The sequence below is a fragment of the Microcebus murinus genome, chromosome 17 (genome assembly GCF_040939455.1).
Source record: "Microcebus murinus isolate Inina chromosome 17, M.murinus_Inina_mat1.0, whole genome shotgun sequence".
In the NCBI taxonomy this organism is placed as follows: Eukaryota; Metazoa; Chordata; class Mammalia; order Primates; family Cheirogaleidae; genus Microcebus; species Microcebus murinus.
Window position 1 is genome coordinate 44,275,200 of NC_134120.1, and position 13,596 is coordinate 44,288,795.

General features: G+C 40.8%; 1 protein-coding gene across 2 annotated transcripts in view; it reads right to left on the reverse strand.

Moving 5' to 3' along the window:
- The window catches only part of LAMA3 (laminin subunit alpha 3), a 225,649-nt gene that overhangs the window by 20,028 nt on the left and 192,025 nt on the right, over nucleotides 1-13,596 (reverse strand). For both annotated transcript variants that reach the window (XM_075993589.1, XM_020282436.2), the window contains 7 exons: nucleotides 13,308-13,452; nucleotides 10,457-10,576; nucleotides 9,438-9,571; nucleotides 3,949-4,066; nucleotides 3,424-3,564; nucleotides 1,275-1,414; nucleotides 406-537 (listed from right to left, as the gene is read on the reverse strand). In XM_075993589.1, coding sequence (XP_075849704.1) covers nucleotides 406-537; nucleotides 1,275-1,414; nucleotides 3,424-3,564; nucleotides 3,949-4,066; nucleotides 9,438-9,571; nucleotides 10,457-10,576; nucleotides 13,308-13,452 — 930 coding nt within the window. The remainder of the gene's footprint in view (nucleotides 1-405; nucleotides 538-1,274; nucleotides 1,415-3,423; nucleotides 3,565-3,948; nucleotides 4,067-9,437; nucleotides 9,572-10,456; nucleotides 10,577-13,307; nucleotides 13,453-13,596) is intronic.

The following is a 13,596-nucleotide window of genomic DNA, read 5'->3' on the forward strand; positions in this document are numbered from 1 at the left end:
GTCACATTCAACGCTGTGGTCATTTGCTTTCTTAGCACTGCACTGGTCCCTGGAATTTCCTGGCCTTGAAAACCACCACGGACACCTGATTAAATCGAATTGCATGATCTTGATTAAAACAAAATAAAGTGTCCGTGTGAATATTTTTCAGGGTCATAACCTGAAGTTAATTTCAATTAGACCTTTTCCAAAGTTATGTGCCAAAGCTGCTCCTCTAAAAGGAGGTTGGGCCCAGGCATTTTTTGTGGGTTTGTTTTTCAATGTGTGTTTTTTGCCAATTAGAGTTTCAAAAGAGTGTAGCCTGAGAGCCTCGTGCAGCACCTTTTGACAGATCTGACTTTGATAACCAGACTGATGAGATGCCCCCTTTCCAGAGCAGTTACCCACACCAAGAAGATCACCCACCTCTGTACAAAAACATTGCTGATACAACCCTCAAAATAGCTCCCACCCAGACGCAGAGATTGCTGGGAATCTGAAATGCCTTTTAGCCTTTGGTTATTTCTCATAGGCTGGTCATCGATGAGAAGCCAGAGTCTGCAAGAAGAGGAAAGCACATCAAGAGTGAGAACTGCTGGGGAAAAAAAGGCTTTTACCATGTGGCCAACTTCCTGTCTTTGACCCAGACTTGATATCTGTTGTCTAAAATAACCAGTGAAACTAGCCTTACTTTTAAAGAGCATTTAAAATTTTTTCATGTATTTCATTTTGCACATGATATTTATATTATAGATTTGTAAACATACAAAAAGTGCATATATTGTCGGTGTTCCATGCCATGATTTTTTGTAACATAAACACATAAACATAACCAGCACCCAGATAAAGAAACTTGTACCCCATAGACCCCGTCTTGTACTCCCTTTGTCTCTATCCTCCCTCCTTCTATCCTGAATTCTGATAGAGTAGTTTTGCCTGTTTTTGAACTTTGGATAATATGAAATCACAGGGGATGAACTCTTTTATGCTCTTTTATGTTGCTCCACATTATGTTGCTGAGGTCCATCCATGTCATTCTGTATAGTTCTCTATCTTTCTTTCTCATCACTGTATAGTATTCCATTTTGAATACACCACAATTTATTTATCCATCCAACTGTTGATTTTTTTTTTTAAATGAGGAAACTGATATAGAAAAAGGAAAAAGGCTAAGACTTACTAGGAAAATAGTTTCAGCATCAAGGACAATTACTTTGTGTGAAAAAGACACCAGAAAATTCGATGAAACTAAAGTAAAACCCTCACAATTCCAACAGAAGTACCCTTTCACTCACCCAGAGCTGTCACTTATTACAGACACATAATGTAGTAAACCATCCATGTACGTCTGTGGAGACTTAAAAATGGGGTCGCTGCTGTCCCTGGTGCTCAATTCAATGTGACCATCTTCCAGAGTGACCTGCAGGCTACTTGTCTGAAATCATCAGAGAATATACCCAACAACAATTAGTTTGCATGTAAGGATTATGAATGTATCGACATTGAATTATTATCAAAACCATGTATAAAACAAGATGTTTTGGCACAAATGTTTTGGCTTTGACATTTTGATCTAAAAACTACTTTTTGAATATTTTGACTTCATGTTTATGAACATAAAAATCTTATGAATATTATTTCAATGCTGATGAATTTGTCAAAACCATTTTTCTAGACCTACATTCATTAAGCTAACTTAATTTCTTGGTCAATTATACAAAACGGTTAAACCATTTCTAAATTTTTCTATTTTTACTTTTCTTTTGCAGAAGCTATTCCCATCAGGATCAATTTTTTTCTGAATAAATTTTACAGCAAAGATTTGAGTCATCAGTTTTTTTAACATATAAGACTATTACACCAACTTTTTCTCTTCCATCATTATGAATTTTTTATTTCCTGGTGATTATTTCTAGGAAGTCCAATTCTGCATGTCAAACTCTGCAGATCTAAATTTTGGCAAGATGATTTGACTCTGTCAGTTATTAATTTTAAAAATGTATAATTTCAGCAGTTGTCATTTCAGTTTTGTTCATGTTTTTTCTACTAAGTACAATTTTTGCAGTTTTTCAATGAGATGTGATTCCTCGGTGAGATTTCAGTCTAAAACAATTTTTACAGTGTGAGGTTATAGTCATTGTTGGTTTTATTTTGTGTTGATTCTTTTTCAATTGGCAACATTCATTATGAATTAGATCAAAGAATTCATATGTATTTCTTAGCTAACGTATTATGAAATGGAGGGCAGTGTCCCTTGGATATTTCTAGAATTCCTCCATCGTCCAGGATTGATCTAATCTTTTACTAACCCAATTCTTTCATCTGCTTTTGATCATTTGTGTATTGTACACTAAGTGTTCCTACACATGACAGAGAAAACAAGTGTTCCTACACATGACAGAGAAAACAGGCATCAAAAGAGCTAGGTCAAAACATCCTGCTTTCGTGGAAAAGCTACCCCCACAGTCTAGGTGTTGGCCTGTGCTTCTTCAGGGTTCTTGTTTTTAAAAAAAAGATCTCTAAAGACTGATGAGCAAGCCTCCAAGAGAAGAGGTCTTCCTAATCATATCTTTTAGCACCTCGGTCCCCAACACCCCTCACCCCTGCCCCACAGCAGACTGGTAGGTACCTGGCCGCACAGCAGGAGGTGAGTGAGAAGCTTCATCTGTATTTATAGCTACCCCCCATCGCCCCCCATTCCCCCCACGTTCCCCCACAGGTCTATGGAAAAACTGTCTTCCATGAAACCGGTCCCTGGTGCCAAAACGATTGGGGGACCACTGTAGATGTCTGTTGTGCTCTGAAATCCTAAAGAAATAAATCCAAAATGACTATATTCTAGTCTGCTTCTATTTTAAAATTCTATTCACTCCACAAGAGGATTTCTAAATATTAGTTGACTTACGCCTACGTAACCACACTAGCTAAATCCTCTTAAGTTATTGAGGGTAACTCCTTGTTGAAGAGCATTTCTGTGGCTCTGCTGTATATAAGGAAAGAGCAAAGGAGTTTATTCTTTGCCATTTCCCAGATGTATATATTGTCTAGCTGATGCAAAAAGAGAAATTTGAGGAACTACCTTTTGTGTAATCAAAAAGCAATAACAGGGGTATACTCTGTTTTTTTTTCTTAGAGCTAAAACTTTAAGCTATATTATTAACATAACAGTTATAATTCACCTTCACTCTTATAAAATATACCTGAGTCCAGAAATACACACAAATTCAATTCTGTACATGGTAATGTACTTTCTAAACCTGATTTCTTTTAGGACCTACCCCAGGATGCAGAGTTGCTTTCATAGCTGAACAATACAGTAGCATTTGCCGTGTGACAACAGATAAAATGTCCAACTTCCCTATCTTTGAAATCTCTCTATTGTTTTTGACACCAAACTTTGAGTCAGGTTTAAATCTTGCTCAGTATTAATACGCTATTTCATACCCGTGTCTGATGATTTAATAACATGCCACTGGGCTGAAACGTCTGGAACCCAAACGAGGCCTGGAAGTGGTCAGGCAATGGGAGGTCCAAATTAGTGAAACTCAACTGTCCTCCTCTGGAGAATGAGGCCGATCGCACAAGCTGAAATGCAAACACAGAGTGTGTTACTGGTATTGCAATCATTTCACGGCTGAAATACAGAATCTTACCCTGTATCACTTTACCCAAACTGATTATTAATAATATGATTTATGTAGCCTCAGAAAGAAAGTTTGTTTTTCTGCATCATAAGTCACCAATCACCTGTAAGTTTTTGTGTGTATATTTGGTATTCCTACTTTCCTACCAATTTAATATGCAAACCTGAAGAGATTCAGTACCTTGCAAGTACGTGGGGAGTGTACATGAGCCAGTTTACGATAACACTGTGTGCGACTAAAGAAAAGTCAGAAGTCGTGTTAATGAATATAGAAGATGGATTGGTCGGGAAGCCCTCCTTCGTGAGGTCCTGAACCCTTCTCTTACCTTCCAGTCCTCTGAACACTTTTTGGTTACTCCCACAGTATCATTCAACCTCACAACACCACTGGTTTTCTTCAGATTTTTCATGCAGCCTCGGAAAGCAGGGGTAGAAATGTTAAACCTGATTAGGAATACAAAAAAGAAGCAATGGATCATGCCATGGTCACCCGAGAATCGGAGATGAAACCTTTTGCATGCTCTGGTATTTCTCACCCATAAACAAGTACGTATTTATGGTTATCCACTCCCATGGGATTCCTATAATGCTGCTTATTTTATGATGCAGGGAAAATCTACTTCCTTTCTGTGTAATTCTGAATTCCCAGCTTTAAAAATGCAGACAAGAACATTGACAGAAGAATGGTCAGTGTCCCCAAAAGGTACAGAGACAGAGAAGTTGCACAACACCACCTCCCCGAGTCAAGGCATTGCATGATGAATAGGAAGTATATTAATAAGTTAATATACTATATATTACATAAATATAAATAAACAAATAAATAATTTATAACAACCAGGAATGCCCTAGAAAACTTTTTGCTCTTTTTTTCTCTGTTTACTTTTAAGCTAACCACTGTAAACTCAGAAGAAAGGTGTTACGTTTTGGTTCTAGTCAATTATGAAAAATGTGGCTTGATTTAGCTAATGCCAAGCTGAAACAATGGAAAGAGTTGTCTGGGTTCATATACGGTATTCCTTACCTCCTGTGTGACCTGGGCAAGGGCTGTAGTGAGGGGTAAGCAAGTTAATGGACAGCAAGAGCTTGGGACGGTGCATGGCACATGGGCGTGAGTACTTGGGGGTGTTTCTGAGTCAAAATAGCACTGCTCTGGAGCCGGACTGCCTAGGTTCAAGTTCTGCCCCTTTAACTTCTCTGTACCTCTGTTCCCTCACTGATACAATGGGAATGTGTTAATCTATTTCATAGGGTTGCAATATGTTTAAATAAGTTAATATATTAGTATGTAACACACTCAAATAGTGCTTGATACAGAGTGAGGACTCAATGTGAGACTGCAGGGTTAGGAACTTTCCCTATATTACTGCTATTATTACAATGAGAGCAATTTTTATAGCAGCTCTTCCTACATTGTGCCATGGCATTTCCTCTTTGATTTGACTTCTGGATCTGGTTGGATCTGAATTCACATAAAGCATTAAAACACTTGAACTAACTGAAGTCCAGGCAAATATTTGTGTTTCTTAAACAAATGACGTACTAAGAAAACCCAAAGTTGATTTCATTATAAATCCCCAAGGCAGCTCACTTTTCTAAATGGAAAGGTGTCTGCATTCATTTTAATCCAGTTCATTATAAACAGTTGAGCTACATGTAATATGCATAAAATTAAATCTCATTAAAAGGAAGAAACAAATCCTCACTGGCATTACAGCATGAGCTTAATTATTTAATTATATAAAGATGGCTTTCTGCCTCAGAAGAGGAAAGTTCATTTTAATTCCTAGAACTTGTCTATACACAGTTTTATTTATTTATTTTTTTTTCTTAACTTTCCTCTTCTACTGGATATACACAGTTTTAGATTCATTCTCTCATGGGTTTCAACATGTCTCTTGGACATCAACATCCCCACATGTCCTTCTCCCCATAGAATGTTGGTCAAAGAAAGAAGGTGGCAGAAAAGGGAAAGACGGGATAATATCCTGAAATTAAAAAAAAAAAAGAAGGGAAAGATAGGTAGTCAACAGATAACAGGGCACCTATTTTGCACTTGGTACTATTACTCCATGCTTACAATAACCTTTTGAAGGAGATATTTTCTTATCTAACAATGAGCACTTACTATGTGCCAAGCACTGTGCTAATTCCTTCACACACTTTAAACCACCCTAAGAGATAGGCAGTCACTATGTCTATATCACAGAAGTAGGGGCTTAGGGAGGTTAAGGTACCTGCTTAAGATCACGCAGCTGGCAGAGCTGGGGTCTGTATTGCCAGTGTGTAACACAGGTTAGTGTCACTCAAAGCCCTTGCTCTTTATACTTTTGTGTATGTGTAGCACTTGGAAGTGATCACAACTTCTCCCTCTGCAACAGCTATAGACAGCAGAGGTATTATGATAGAAGATGTATTTCCACTATTCCTTGGGAGAGGTCTTGTTGCCTTGGCTCATCTGAAGGCCTGGAGTTCTGCGTTTACTGCGGGATGCAGGGTCTGAACCCACTTGCTAGAGAAATGTGGTTGTGTGGGTGTGTGTTGCTGTGTTAATGGGTTCCTACGTTGGGGTGTGTATGCACACTCTGGGCCAATCTGTCCACGACAGCTTAGCCAGTTCCATGGCTGCTGTTAGCAGAATTCAGACATGAAATGGAATCCTAAACTCAGTGTTGGGCACTTAGTAAATGTTCAATAGATTCTTGACTGATTTTTACTTTTCAAATTATTTTCATTTTGATGCTTTATTACTCTGCTCTCTAACACAATGGCCTAGGTCCTTAGGGAAAATGTCCTTGTTGGCGTTGGACCCTCTAGTATTGTCATGGATGACTTGCTCTTCTCCTGGGAAGCAAACAGGATGAACAGGCTGTGATTTCCGATTATAATCTGAAAAAGTCATTCCAAGATCTGGGTCCCCATTCCCAAAAGATACACTGTAGTGAGAGAGGAAAACACAAAACACCCACAAAATCTTCTCAGCAGGGCTGCTTTAGTTAGTGATGATACTAGCTTGCTTGGTCCACACTGGCTTTGAGCACTTGGACTGTCTGTAAGGGCCTTCCATTTATGCCGGGAGTCAGAACACTTCCCTCCTTGGGAAGAATTGCCTGGTTGTCCCTGCACAGCTCGGCTAAGGGTTGCGGGCAGAACTCCTCTATGCCCAGCTGCCCCCAGTAGCTCATGTCAGGGCAGGTTAGGACTCTCTGGACCACCAAGGGCTTCACCAGTGGGATGAAGCAGGGCCAGAAACACCTGAATACCACTTAGAACTTTACTTCTGAGGTAGTACAAGGCCAGTGAAATCTTTTGACTGGCTTCTATCTCCTGCATTGTCTATGTTCTTGTGATTGTAATAAAAGTCAAAGTATAAACTTGCTCAGAAAAAGGAAGCAGTGCCTTGTTTAGAGGATCCTACAACAGAACACTAAGAAAATCCAGTATGTACATGTGTCTTTTCCCACACATGTATGTCTTTAGTGGGTAGAGATCGAATGGTGAAGAAAGGTTGAGTGCTGACTTAATCCAAGATCACACCACTCTTTGGTGTTTGAGCCCAAACTAGAACCACTTCTTCTGTGGTTCTACTCACTAGTCCCTTTTCTAGAAAACCTGGACTAACTGGCATCCGCCTCGCTATCTGTGGACCTTTTGCTAATACCATGCAAACCTAAGCCACTGGCCAATGGTTCCTCATTGCCTCAGCTCAAGAACTCCTCATGGCTCTGGGTGAGCCTCAGTGACCTCCTGTACCAAGTTTCATTCACCTTTTCTCCAGCCTGGACTTCTCTCCAGAGGCCCAGGCCACCATGTGCACCTGCCTCTGGGCATCTCCACCTGGCTGTGTCTTGGTGCCTGCAGCTCAGCCTGTCTCAGACTCAACTCAACACCCTGCTCATCTGCTCATCTGCTGGAGCGCTCCATCTGCCCAGGGCTCAGCCAGAAACCAGGCCTCATTCTTGATCAGTTTTCCCCTTTACTCAAGGACTCGTTCAGTGCTGCCCATTTGCCATCCTAAATATATTTGGAATCCGCTCCCTTGTTCTCACCTGCACTGCCATTTCCCTGTGTCAGGCTCGCTCGTTGCTCACCTCTGTTAATACACTCAGCTTCCAGCAGCTCCACCTGCCTCTGCCCTTCCCATGCCTAGTCCACTCTCCATCCTGCACTAGATTGAGCTGCTGAAAATCCAGATTTGGTCATGGCCTTTCCCTGCTGACATCCCTCAGATGGCTCCTTACTGTGACTTTCAAGATCTTCTGTAGTCTGGCCCCAGTTGCCCACACCAGCCCCAGGAGGCAGCCCTGCCCCACCTCAGGGTGTACCCCAGCTCTTTGCAAGTTCATGCTTTCCCTATCTCTGGGCACTTACATACATGGATTGTTAGCATCTCTCAGGTCCTAGTCAGAGAGGCCACTTTCCTGATGCTCCCAACTGGATCAGGTTCCCTCCCAGGATCCATCAACACCCAGAGCTGCCCCTTTACAGCACACATCACACACTACTGCAGTGACTCTTCTCCTCTTCTTCAGGCTCTGCTCTGCTCATCGTTGTCTGTCCTGCACCTGACACACTGCCTGGTGCCCGCTAGGCACTCAGGAAATGCTTGTGTAATCAGTAAATAAGCAGTAATTCTCAAATGTCCTCACAAATTCTGTCTTAAATGACTCTATTTTATTACAATCAATTATATAAAATCAAGCTTACTGACAATTCATAACTGGCCGGCCATCCATGGCTGAATTGCTATTTAATATAATATTAAATATTAACATCACCACTTAGGCTCTCAATGTCTTCATTGGTAAAATTCAAGGGTCTGCAAGGTTCCTTTAGGTCCAAGAATCTAAGGAGTAAAGATGCTCACCCCAAACTCTGTTAAAGTGCTAAGCTCTCCCCACTGTGTCTTCATCTTTGGGGGGCAACCCTGACAACTTTAAAATGCAGATTAGTGCCTCCTTACTATGGATGCACAGATGCCCACAGGCATAAGGATTCTAGAAGAAAGGATGCATTTGTATGATACTTTATATATCACATCTAATACTCCTTCCAACTGATTTATAAATTATAAAAAGAGTTAACTAGCTTAAGATCTCATATAAAGGTAATTAGCATCAAACATTTTGGGAGTGCTCTTAGCTTAGTTGTGAGGCTGCACTAACCCTTTCAGGATATCATCAGCTATCTCAAAGCCCTTTGGGAAGACACAAATTAACAAAATGTAAAAATTATTTTTAAGTACATTCTCAAAGTAGTGTTTTTTTTTATTCATTCAGATTAAGCTTTACTGCCTTTCAAATTAATTTAATTAATTCATCCAAGAAATAGTTATGCACTGATTCCATGCTTGGTAGCATGTAAGGGGCAGGTAACACAGATGTGAAGGAGACGTAGCATCCCACATTCCCATAGGGTCCCATACCCAGCTTTCGGTGCCCAGCGATGCCTGTCAGACTTTGGGACGCCCATGTTCTCCTCAACTGCCCATAAGGGCCCAGGGCCACAGCCTCCTTTCTACTGGTTAACAGCATTGTCAGCTCAGCTATATTCTTTGTGGTTTCTCTCCTCCCAGGAATGAAAATGGGGATGTCACACAGTTCCCCCAACTTACCCCTATCCAATGCCCAGTCTCAGTATTCAGGATTTACATTTTGTTGACTATACTGTTCATATTGAAAAGTTAACTTTTTGTGTGTGTTTGTTGCCAGAATTTTAAAAAGTAGACTAGGTTTATTGGTAGCAATCATAGCCACTATGACAGGCAATCTACTTTTTTTTTAAAAAATAATAAAACAAAACCATATCATCTTACCTTTCCCTGATTGCAATTGGAATTCCTCCCAGATAGTATGTGCTGAAATCGAATATTTCACCCTCAATCTTAACGTTCTGAAGATTCACACTTATCCACATAAGTTTTTGGTGTTTTCCAATTTTGATCTGAATCTGAAATAAATGAGAGATGAGTCAGAAAGCAACAGGAAATAAAAGAATCCCATTCATAGTGGTTCACGACTATTATGTTTTCATTTATCTTCCTCCAGAATCATTTACTTACATAGTAGGAAGACTCAGAATGGTAGTACTTTTGGATAAAAATATGATGCTAAAACATTTTAAAAATATTTATTTATTTTTTTTAGAGATATGGTCTTGCTCTGTCACCCAGGCTAGAGTGCAGTGGTGCGATCATACTTCACTACAACCTTGAACTCCTAAGCTCAAGTGATCCTCCTGCCTCAGCATCCCAAATAGCCAGGACTATAGACATGTGCCAGCATGCCCTGCTAAGTTTTTAAAAATTATTCATAAAAACAGGGTCTCACTATGTTGTCCCAACTGGTCTAGAACTCCAAGCTTCAAGCAATCCTCCTGCCTGGGCCTCCCAAAGTGCTGGGATTCCAGGTATGAGCCACTGTGCCTGGCCTAAAACTTTTTAATAGAAATGTCAGCATTTAAAATTAACCATGTTTTACTGTTTGAGGAAAAATTGATTCATTAATAATGTAGGCATTTGGAATTATTGATGCTATCTCTGTGTGTTATGCTGTTGAAAAAATGTAATATGTATGGCCATTTCATAAAATGCATGTAGTGGTCAAAATAAAAAATAAATAAATAAAATTAACTATGTTTTATATATGTTATATATATATATATATAAAATATATTATGCATAAACATGCACATTTTAAAAGGATGTCTCCCTCAGTTAACAGCTACAAGTTCATATGGAAATACAAAGTGTTTTGGGGCAGAGAGAGGCACTGGCTTAAATTTAAAAGAGTGAGGACATTTAATAATTCAAGGAAGCAGACTCCAAGGACATACCGAATGATCTTTCCCATTGTTGATGATGTCTCTAATTCCTTTTTCTTTTGGTGGCTCTGAATTCAGTTTGTATCTCACCATGAGGCTGCCATCTTCTATACTTAGAGATATGAAGCGATCCTAGAATATGGAAACAAAGTTAGATCACCGGAAGACCTGGCTAAAGAGGAGCCGGAGCCTTGGAACTCAAGTTACTCTCATGTCACAAACTGCTCCCAGTGTGGGCTGTGTCCTTAGTTGAAAGGGATAATGGTGCTGTAATATCTAACATGGGATGAGTGTGACAGTTAAATATTGTAAGTCATGTTAAACATCAAGTATCGTGGTTGACACATTGGACAGACACACATGCTAGCTATTGCCATGATTTTGTTTCATATGATCCATAACCAGCATGCAAACATGGAAACTGAAAAGATACAGATCATTAATATCGTTTAAAAATATGAGTGCTAACCTTTGGAGAGACAGAGACGGCCTTACTGCAAGAAAGCTCAGCTATCTTCCACTGTCTGTTTTCTGACTTATTCCTGTGTCTCAGTCTCATCTGCTGGCTCATCCCCCTGCCCCTCCTCCACTGCAGTGCTGGGGACCCCGCAAGGGGCTCCTTCCTCCTCACACCACGCCCTTTGCCTCCACAATCACAGACACTACTGTGGCTCCAATCCCAGTGCACCTACGAAGCCCAGGTGTTTCTCTCCAGCCTGGACCTGCCTTCTCAGGGCCAGGTGTGTACATCTGATTCCTTTATTGTTATTGTTCTTGCTTGCATGAGTCACAGACACCCCAAACTCAGAATATCTCAGACAGAATTTATGACCTACATGCCTCCCACAGGCTGCTAAGCTTGCCTCCTTCCTTCACACTACATGTGTGCTTCCTCCCTCCTTCCCTTTCTCTCTCTCTCTCATACACACACACACACACACACACACACACACACAAATCACCTTGCTGCATAAGCCAAAAACCTAGGAGTCATTCTTGATCCTTTCCTCTCTCCCATCTGACCAGAGCTTATGAATTCTGCTATTTCTTAACTCTTTCTCCATTTCACCCCAGCTAGTCCCAGCCACAAAGGTCTTGTGCCAGACTGTACAGCAATAACCCACTGGTCTCCCCACATCCCCTCTGGAATCCATTTCCCCTCTATGGTGACAGTGGTCTTTCGAAAGCACCAGTGTGAGCACAGTTACTTTCTGTGGCTCTTAGGATCAAGCCCTGATGCCCTGGCAGATGCTGTGAGGTCCTGAGCTTGCAGCTTCGTTTCTTGGTGCTCCCTCTCACAGGCCACCATTCAGTCCCCTGTGTTCTCTCTCCCCCTGCCTGGAACCCCCTCTGCCCTGTCCCTCTGTCCCTAGAAAAATGCTGTCTTCTACTTGGCCTTCAGGTCTCAGATGAAGCACCCTTTGCTCAAAAAAGTCTTTTACTTTATACATTCTCATTTTAGTCCTAATTTTTCCTCACAATTGTGATGAATTAACCTATTAACAGCATACCTTTAACACCTGTCTTCGCCTCTAGAGTATAAGTCCTTGAGGGCAGGAGCTGTGTTTGTCTTCTTGGGCATTACTACATGCCACATGGTGTAAAACATATACCTGGATTAGCTACATTCTTAATGGGAAGATGTGCTGAGGAATTTCTGACTTAGGGCTTGAAGGTTTTGGCTTACATAGTTCCCTAAAGATAAGAATGCCTCTCTTTGAAGTCTAAGGTCATAGTCCTTATCTAAAAGGAAAATCAGTCCTTATCTGGACCCTAAACCTTGTCTTTGGGTTAGGGTTCATCAACTCATAAACAATGGAGTAACACCAACATCTGGGTATTACTCAGCAGCTCTCTGGACCATTTCTTATGTAATGAAATTATGTAAGTTTTCTTCTAATATAAGTAGTATGTCTGGTTCTTAGTCTCCAAGAACTTCAAAATATAGTACAAAGAAGACCTTGTTTTGGAAAACAACCACCCTGCCTTGAAGATGCTATGTGATCTCTCAGCTCTCTTTGGGCTGGTTGGGACCTTCCCAAACCATCAGAACTGGTCCAGCCATGGAATCTCCTAAAGGGTCTAGTGAACCAGGTCGTGTTCCTAACTTACAAGTAGAAGGGCCTGGTAAAATCCCAGGCTCCATATCAATCCCATGTTCTCAGACCAGAGAGTCGATGGGCTGATCCACATTTCTCCAGAAATATTCCCTGTGACAGCAACTCCAGAAGCTCCTGTTTTCTGCAGCGTTCAACTCAAGGCCCTTGGGGCTATAAAGGAGCCCGGGCAGACATCACACCACCTCTTCATTGACCAGCAGATGGTGCTGACGATCACTTGTAGAGTGTCACTTTGGACTTCTCTAACCTAATGGATTTAAAGATGGTCCCCAGGAACCTCAGCTGCTTGAAAGTAGAGAATCTTCAGTGTCTTGAAGTCAAGCATCAGGCTCATAAAGATGAAATTCCATACAGCCTGGCAAGAGTCAGACCAAGATGGCAAAAGCAGGAAGTCAAACCATTTAGATCTGAGACCCCAGGAGGCAGAATAAGTAGACTATTAGGCAAGCAGTAGGTTCCAAAGAATAAAACTGACAATGGGAATAGAACAGGAAGAGGGGAGATTTCTCCCACATGTTGGTGGCATGTTCTCAAATTCCTGATTTAAAGGCACACATCCTCATTAAAGTGCACACTCCCCAGCCAACAGAATGAAAGTACACTTGGGCCTAGGAAAAAAATGCAGGTAACATTTGCATATTGTTTTTCAGATCTAGTTTGTGGTTTATAACAATCTAGTTATCCCAAAATTGCTGAATAGAATGGATATATTTGGTAGTAGTTGGATACTTGTTATAAATTACCTGGTTTTCTGCAAAAAACAGTAGACCTCTATCCACAGTAGTCTGAATTGTCTGTCCAAAGGTTGGGAAGGGAGCATTTGGTAGAGTTGGAACTCGAGCATAGCCTGTACCTTCAAAATAATTTTTGTCTGACTCTTCCTTTCTCCTGTCAACATCAATCACCATAAGTTAGAACATAGAAGCAAAGGCTACCCACCCAAGCTGCTTATTCATACGAGATGCTGCTCTCCGAAAAATGGGGTTTAAGAATATGCAATCTAGTTGTCACAATTTTTCAAAGCAGAGGACA